The sequence below is a fragment of the Pleurodeles waltl genome, chromosome 10 (assembly GCF_031143425.1).
Source record: "Pleurodeles waltl isolate 20211129_DDA chromosome 10, aPleWal1.hap1.20221129, whole genome shotgun sequence".
Lineage (NCBI taxonomy): Eukaryota > Metazoa > Chordata > Amphibia > Caudata > Salamandridae > Pleurodeles > Pleurodeles waltl.
Genome location: NC_090449.1, coordinates 390,630,645 through 390,639,390, shown reverse-complemented (window position 1 = coordinate 390,639,390; position 8,746 = coordinate 390,630,645). Strand labels below are relative to the sequence as shown.

Sequence of the window (8,746 nt, the reverse complement as noted above, 5' to 3'; positions counted from 1 at the left end):
TATATACAATGATCCCCACATATGGTGGCTAGAAAATCCTGTACAAGCACTTTGTTATACACAACAGTAGGTGATGCTTTTTTTAACATATTTGAATATTGGTTTTGTATAAATGTCATGCTCGGAGAACTCAGCTAAACTGTCAAACACTAGAACCTTGTCTACATCAAGAAACATTGCAGCCCAGTGTGTACCACCCTTATAATGCGGGTCAGTGTTAAAGACTAGGGTGCAGGGTCTTTTAGGGCCTATCTTTTCAGGTAGTCCCTCGCTCGGAAATACACCTAAAAAGTATTTCTTAGCGTATCTATGTCTACTTAAGAATCACGTATCTCAGTAGTGTCCATTTTACAAGCTTTTAATGATAGTCAAACATAAGTTGGCGGGCGTGATTGACCTGAATAACGCTGTCAAATACAGAGAATACAACCATGTTCACATTGGTCGCCAAGGCCTGTGTAAAATGTATTTCAGCTTTTAGATTTCCATTTTTGATCAAATTGCAGTGGTCACCATCTTCCATATCAGGTGTCAGGTCGAACGCAAACAGTGTATAGCCAGCCCCATACCCCTCTCTTGAAACAACGACTCCCGAGTCCCGCAGATGTTTCCCCGTTATCAAGACCAGTCCGAGATATTCCCGGACAAAATTGGATGTTCCAAAACTTGGAGTGAATGGTTTTGCTGGGATAACAGCACCCTCGTGGACCAGAGCTGCGTAGTTGATATCGTAGTGTTTGAAGTTGAAAGGATTCAAGGTATAGAGTCTGCTAAAAGCTGTATTGTCCACAAACCCTATGATGAGTTTCGATAGCTGACCCAGGAATAGGTTCTGCTGCTGCGTTAATCTAGTTCCGGCGGGGATGCTGAATATCTTCAGAGCAACTCTTTCAATGGCGTACTTTGCGTTCAATAGTTGTAAAGCTTTAGCATGGGCCAGTCTGACACTCAGTGACACTTTCACTCCTTTTACAAACAGACTCGGGAAAATATAACCAGTTTATAATTTCTCGCATCGCCGCTGATGAGGCAGAATGTGTCCTTGTTGCGGTTGAGTTTGATCTTAAGATCTATACCATTGATTTGAAGCTTATCTTGGAAGAAAAGGTATGAATGTATGCGCCCCAGGAGATCAAATTGCCTACTGCCGGTTGCGAAGCTGGCTCTTCTTTTAAAACCAACATTGGAGCCGTCCAATACCGTGTCCTCAAAATGTGCTTCAGTATCTTTGTAGAAGAGACGCGCTGAAAGTTGTGTGTCCAGGGCTTCACGACTGTAATTTGGAATAGTCTTTATGTATGCCCTGTAGACGTACATGTCATCACTCTGCGTGACGAGTCGATCGCCCAGGTTAATGTCCACTTGATTAAACATGGTTGCGATGGGATAGGCGATTGCCGTCACTTTAGCATCATCCTCGATGTTGGTGCTGTTTGCTTTGGTTATTTTACATACGAGGTGTAACACGGTGTTGTTGAGATCCAGATACATATCCGTTGACCCTGAAACATAAAACTCTATTGGCGCCAGAGGTGTCAGAGTGGCTAGAGGCGATACTTCCATGAAAAAACTGTTCTCAATGCTGGTCTGTGTGGGTTTAAGTGAAAACAGATCTAGCTCTGATTTGGCACATTCACCCGAGGCACAGTGTACGAAGGCCATGATAGCGGATTTAAAAAATATTTGCACTAGAACACAACCTCTTCTTCTTCTTGGAAGGTCTCCTACGTCTTACGACTCTTCTTTTGTGTGGGCCTTTTGAAGAAGTCCTCGGTTTTTTATAAGGCATTGGCGGACCCCTAAGCCGCAAAGCCCTTTGCCTCCTTTTAACACCAGAGCGCGCCTTGTACAGCATCCCTGCTACTTCCTGGGGTTATTTATTCATGCGCTCTGCTACAGCTGACGCTACAGAGCCCACAACGTCATGGGCTATGTTCGAGGCAGCGGTTTAAATGTGAAGTTCTGCAATTTTGTATCCCCGTCTCAAGAACAGCATGGCTCTTATAAACAAACTCTGAATGAAGCCCCCCAATACGGCACCGTACATAACGGGGGCCCCTTGAAAGTAGAGCGGTGGGCCCCATAACCGGCCTGAACTCTATAATAATCCCTGTACATCGAGGGATCCCCATAAGTTTTCATAATGACCCTTGCGCCTGCCTAATAGTCACCTTCACGACGCAGCCTTAAATGAAGCTTAACAATAACTTTCCCATATTTAAAGGCCACCAGCTCTGACTGATTGTCGTATATCATGATAGTTATAGTGTCAAAATGGTTTTTGGAAATTGCCACGTAGTCGGGTTTGTGATGTTGTAGATTAACCATTGTGTTATTTTCCCCATTCACAGGGACCCATCTCAACAGCGGCGAGTAACTTTCACCAATCCTCTGTGGTTCTACGATGTCGCTATACACGTAGAGTGTATAAAATCTGCAGTTAATATCAGGACATGTAGGGTCTGGATCCATTTGCCTTTTCACATGTTGTACAGTCCCTAAAACCCTCTGTAATTTACCGGAACAGTTGAACACTGTACTGAGCTCCGGGGCTTTAAGAAACACTTTTCTTGTAACGTTATCTGACACCATATGTATATTCGCATACGTTTCAATGCTGCCTATAGATTTGTTGATGGCGTCGACCACCGTGGAAACGGTTGGGTAATAGCCATGAGGAAATCCCACGTGGATGCTCAGAGGGTCCTGCTCACGCTTTATATTACATTTAGCCTCTAGCTTTGTAAATGTATTCCACGTTCTAGGGTATTGTATCTCCGTTAGGGCCACCTCCCATGGCCCTTTCAAGTCCACAGGTTTTGCCAGTTTCACTGTATAATTAGAAATCTGATTACTGGGGAACATGCCCTTCGAAGTGTTGGATGGTAGCGTAATATAAAAAGGTGAGTTCTCAATCGCAGCGCTTACATCGCAGCATCACACCCCATGCAGCGAGCTGTCCAACACCCAACTGTTAAATTTCTCAGGCCTCTCCCGCCATTTGACCAGCACCTGTCTCTTTGCTCCGGTGCCTTTCCTTTTCAGAATCTTTTCAACCCTGTACACCTGGTTCAGGTCGTAGGGCACCTTTTGTAACTCTTCAGTGTAAAAGACACCCGATACCTCTTCCCCAACATAGTCCTTCAACTTGTAAATATATACCCCTTCTTTAAGCTCCACACTTTCCACTATGAATATCTCATCGCTGAATGTCTGTTGGTAGCCTTTAGTGAAGACACCCTTCAACTTTGAAACCCTGACATGATCCCCTTCTTTTAAAACCGGTTTCTTCACCCTTGATGTGAGACGACTGCCATACACGGTTCTCCACACCTTTAACAAATTATCAGCTGTTACCTCCATGGGTGCCATTTTGATTGTTCTATGATAACTGGTGTTATAAACATCTATAAAAGCCTGTAGAACATCCACGTATCTGTCCACGATCCAGGATGGCCGCCTAGGTGCCGAGCTCCGCAAGGTGACGGGCCGCAGGACGAGGGTGGTGGTCCCGGGGGCGCACCGGATCCCCCGAGCGACGTTGGAGCACATGCGAAGGGTCGGAGGCGATGGGGGGCGGACGTCCGGTGATAAGGAGAAGCGCTCTACCCTTCACCGTGGGGAGAGCGGAGCTCCAACCTGAGGCCTGCAGCAGGAGCACCAGCCGCGGCCTCGAGTGACGGACCGGCCCACGACGGAGAGGCGCGCCTCCCGGAGTCCTGCGGGAAGAGGCGCGCCTCCCCCTGCCCTCGCTGCCGCGACCACCACCGGAGGAGGCGTCGAGCAGCTGACACCTCGGCTGCCTGCCCCGCGAGTAGTGACCACTCTCCCCTGGGACTGGTGGGAGCGGAGGACGGGGCACAGATCCGTGACCCAGAACAGAGGGGAGGCCCGGCGCCGGAGACGTGCCTCCTTTCTCCTTGGACCCCGAGAGCAGCGGTGTTGCCGGGCTCCCCGCCAGCCCCAACAGCATCCCCCCCTAACCTAGCCTTGCACTTAGGGCCTCGTGGTGCGCTGCGCCATAGCGGAGACCTGCAAGGGGGGGGAACGTAACGTAACTAAACGAAACAAAATAAAACAAACTGAAAAACTAAGCAAAAGGAAAACAAAACGAAGCAAGAAGCAACCGGGAAACAAGGAAATACAATTTTTAAAAAAAGGCAAAGAGCCAGAAAAAGACGAAGGGGGCACCCACAGTTACCCAGAAGGAAGAAAAGCGCACCAACAATTAAACAAAAAGGAAGGAGGGAAGGAAAAAAGAAAAAGAAAAAGCAACAAACACTGAAATAAAGGGGGGAGCAACAAGGGACAAGAGGAGGGGGGAAACCATCCATGGCAATAACGACAAGAGACCACACAAATACAGCACGCAAAGGAAAGGGGGGGACAGACAGCTAGAGAGGCGAACAGGGGGGAAGGAGAAAGGCCAGGAACATCCACAGTGAAAGTGCTTCAAGCAACAAGGAGGCCCACCATAAGAGACACACCTCATCCTCACTCCTACTCCTTCTCCTTCTCTGCAACCTCCCAAATCAACGCAAGGTGTGGAGGACGGCAAGAGGCCTCACTTTCACACAACTCTTTCCACCCCCCCTGAAACGACAAGGCATTGTCTACATTTGAGCCCGTGCCCAGACTTCTACACTCTCAGCTCGTGCTAAGAGCTCCGGGCACCATCAGCACGGAGAAATCTGCAATGCCCAGAGGCAAGACGACGGGCAAAGCATCGGGTAAACCAGCCTGTCAACTACTTTTCTCCGAAGCCCTGCGCCAACAGAAACACTCCCCCGTAGCAGACCCCCTAACCCCCCCGCATACCAACATGACAGAGGATACGCAAGGTGCGTCAATGGATCGAATACTGCAGGAGATATCGGCGGTGGGCCGCAAATTGGAAGGTATGGACAATGCCATGGTGGCGCTAACGGCAGAGACAAGATCTATGCGCCTAGAAATAGCAGGCTTCCAGTCGTAAATCTCCGGGCTGGACCAACGAGTGACGACAGTGGAAGCCCAAGCTGCCTCCTGGACCAACAGAGACCAGGAACTCCTGCACCTTCGCAGCAGGCTAACCGATCTAGAGGACAGAAGCCGCAGAAACAACATTCGCCTTCTCGGGATTCCGGAAGGGACGGAGGGCGCTGACATCCCCTTCTACCTACGAGACATGCTCCCCAAATTAACTGATACAACATTTGACCCACCTCTGGAATTCCAACGGGCGCACAGACACGGTCCCAAGAGACAGGATGGGAAAGGCCGCCCTCCCCCAATCATAGCCTGCATGCTGCGACATGGACAGGCTCGCCAACTGCTACAGACAGCCCGAACACAAGGCCCACTCCGGTTGGGTACCCTAGAAATACGGCTATCTGCTGACTTCTCCAGAGAGACTGCAGAACGTAGGAGAGCTTTCCTCTCCCTTCGCCCCCGCCTTCGTCACCTAAATGTGAAATTCGGCCTATTCGAACCAGCCAGGATGTGGATCACCAAGAACGGGGAGTCACAGACCTTTTATGATCCAGAGGACCTGAGAATGTTCTTAGAGGGGTTGCATGACACGTCACAAACCATGGAAACAACGGTACAGTCCTCCCCTCATTCCCAGGACGCACAGGGCCAAGCCCTGGGAGCTGGCCAGCCAGAGACTGTACTAGACCCTGACAGAAGAACAGCCACGGATTCCCAAACCAGGGGGAGAGACCTGGAGAGACTAACAAAAAACTACGACGACAGGGGTCAAATACTACAGGCGGTGGCGATGTATACACAGCTGTCCGATAGAGATAAATCCCGATCCCCTTTGAAACCCACAGTGCCCTCCACCTGAGGCAAGGAGGGCACAACACCCCCCCTACGGGACTCCGCTATCGTGAACCATGGGCTATCGTAGAAGCGCCACAGAGGCCCCACAGCGGAGAAGGCCAGATGGAGAGATGAGTATCGGTTTTCTGTGCATCTCTAAGACACTATAACGCCGAGTGCCAGTGCCTTTAATAGACCTCGAATGTCTTTGTTTTTTTTTAATTTATTTTTTTACTTTTCTTGATTGCTTCTTATCGCCCCTGCTTATTCCCATCTGCCCCTGGGAGCCCCTCCCTGCCCTCCCCTCACTCGGAGACCCAGAAACTCCCTTCCCTCGTCCTGCCCCCCCTCCGCTCTCTCTCAGAAACAATAACCCTATCTCACCTCATCTACCCTCTCTAGAGTACCAGTCTTGTGCATCTCCTAGGACATGCGGGACTCATTTTATCATTTTATCATCTTATCAGCATATTACTCCTACCTATGGCCAGTTTATCCCGATTAGGGCTGGGGTGCCAGGTATGAGGGGGGGCCCAAGACTCAAGATTCAAGACCCTGGTTTCCAAGTGAGTGCCATAGAGGGCCCGCCGTGGGTGATGGGGAGGGAGTAGAGCAGATCACGGACATACCTACCCTAGCGCAAAGGAACATCCCACTCCCAGATCTGGGTTGCCATAGGAGTAGTGCACACCCTCTACGCTGCCCCCCCATCCTCCTCCCCCCCCCTTCTTGGGCCATCTGCCTACACCGGGCATGACCCAGATCCGTGCGCGGACGAGGATCCTTGCGCAGGTGGGGCCTGGGCGCCTCACGTGCGGGGCCCACTGGCCGAGCATCGATGCTCATTTGGCCTAGGTTTTAGACCCGCCGGTTAAAGTTCGCGGATATCGGGACACCAGTCCTGATCTCTTTCTTTATCTTCTTAGACTCTCATTAGTTCTCCTTTTTCCACTGATACGCCTCTTCTTCTCTTTCTCTTCCTACTATCCTACACGCCTGCTACCTCCTCCCCCTCCTTTCTTCCTCTATCCTCGCTCTCCATCTAAAGACCCCTACCCCTGTCCCCACTTACCTTCATCCCCCCCGACCCCTACCTGTATTCCACTACCCTACCTCACGTGCTCATACCCCCGGGTGGGCCAACAAAAGAAAGGAGGATGCCCAACGCAAATAAGGCACCAGCAGTACCCCTACGGATAGTTTCATGGAATGTAAACAACCTCATCCACTACATTAAACGGAAAAAAGTCTTATTGTATCTTAATTCCAAACAGGTTGACATTGCCCTATTGCAAGAGATATACCTAGACAGACTCGAATCGGATAAACTACGGAGGGACTGGGTTGGTACCACCCTGTTTAGTTGTAATCCACCTCTATCCAACACGGAGAGCACCTCAAGAAAATGTGGGGTGGCGATCTTACTGCGCAAAACCCTCCCTTTCACGTTCATCAAATCATGGACCGACCCTGAAGGCCGCTATGTATTCGTCAAACTAAAGATTGGAGACTCTACACTATGTGTGGGCTCCGTATACGCACCAACAGGTCCCAAACACCTCTTCTTTCTACAGCTCAACAGACTCCTGACCGAGATAGGTGCATCTCACAATGTAATAGGAGGTGACTGAAACATAACTAGAGACGCAGTACTGGACAGAACGGGACCCCTGGACACATGTAACAATGCAGACAGGGCCCTGCAGACTGATATACTTTCGGACAATGGCCTAGTAGACCACTGGAGGCTGACTCACCCGGCTGAGAGAGAATTTACTTTTCTCTCACCGGTACACAGTACCCAATCCCGGCTTGACTACTTTCTTCTCTCTCACAATCTAGTAGCCCATACTGTTGACGATAGCATACTGGAGGGAGGCCTTTCGGACCATGCTCCCATTCTTGTAGCCATCCAGTTGGGTCTAATATCTCCGGGCCGCAAACCCTGGAGGCTACCAATCCATCGCTATCGATCCCCCCAGGGTAAGCTACAACTGCAGGACCATGCAACCACTTTCGCCCAGGATAACCTGGGCGCTGTAAATTCAAGTCTAACCATGTGGGCCGCAGCCAAGGCCTCGTTAAGAGGCCAGCTCATGCAAGATGCTGCATTGGTGAATAAAGATAGGAAAGAGCAAAAGGCGGCACTGGAACTCAACATCTGTCGACTCACCAGGCAATATACGGCACATCCCTCCCTTCCAGGACGCCGAAAACTAGAGCGCGCCCAAATGGCTCTTCACAAACTATATACCACCCTGGCTGAATATGCACTGCAGAGGCTTCAAGGGAGACACTACGAACAAGGTGAGAAGGCTGGACGGCTGCTGGCAGCCCAACTTTGCCAAAGAACAGCCGCTTTGGCTATCCCGGCTATCCGATCCTCCTCTGGGGAAATATTGACACACCCACAAGCTATCGCAAATGAATTTGCACTGTTTTACAGACGCCTCTATACACCGGAAACAACAGCTAGTCTGACACAGACTGCCACCTTCTTAGAAGGCCTTGCTCTCCCATCCCTATCAGAGGAGGGACGCAGTCTCCTGGAAGGGGAAATAAGCAGGCAGGAATTAGATAGAGTCATCTCCGACCTCCCCTATCACAAATCACCCGGGGAGGACTGATACCCGGCGGAATTCTACAAGTGGGTAGGGAAAGAGACGATCGATATCCTGCATGAGGCCCTGAATTAAGCCTGTGAAACACAGACACTGGGGGCCATATCCAATAACCCCACGATAGCCATTATACCAAAACCCAGGAGAGACCCTTTACTATGTGGCAGCTATCGACCCATCTCTCTCCTAAATGGAGACACCAAAATTTTAGCAAGCGTTTTGGCAAACAGACTGCACAAAGTAACACCGTCCTTAATCCACAGGTGGGATTTGTACCAGGCCGCACCTCTAGGAACCACCTGCGCACCCTATGTCATACC

At 50.2% G+C, this 8,746-nt stretch overlaps 1 protein-coding gene across 1 annotated transcript; it reads right to left on the bottom strand.

Moving 5' to 3' along the window:
- Positions 1–358: 358 nt before the first annotated feature.
- LOC138262420 (uncharacterized protein F54H12.2-like) lies at positions 359–1,491 on the bottom strand. Its single transcript, XM_069212319.1, has 2 exons — positions 1,077–1,491; positions 359–966 (listed from the first exon to the last, which is right to left on the bottom strand). The coding sequence occupies exons 1-2, from the start codon at positions 1,489–1,491 to the stop codon at positions 359–361; spliced, it is 1,023 nt and encodes a 340-aa protein (XP_069068420.1).
- Between the last annotated feature and the right edge of the window lie 7,255 nt (positions 1,492–8,746).

Excerpts from the sequence above, each read along its gene's own strand:
- LOC138262420 (XM_069212319.1), bottom strand. The coding sequence starts at position 1,491 with ATGTATCTGGATCTCAACAACACCGTGTTACACCTCGTATGTAAAATA. Across the intron at positions 967-1,076 it reads AGATAAGCTTCAAATCAATG|GAGTGAAAGTGTCACTGAGT; the intron begins GTATAGATCTTA and ends TGTTTGTAAAAG.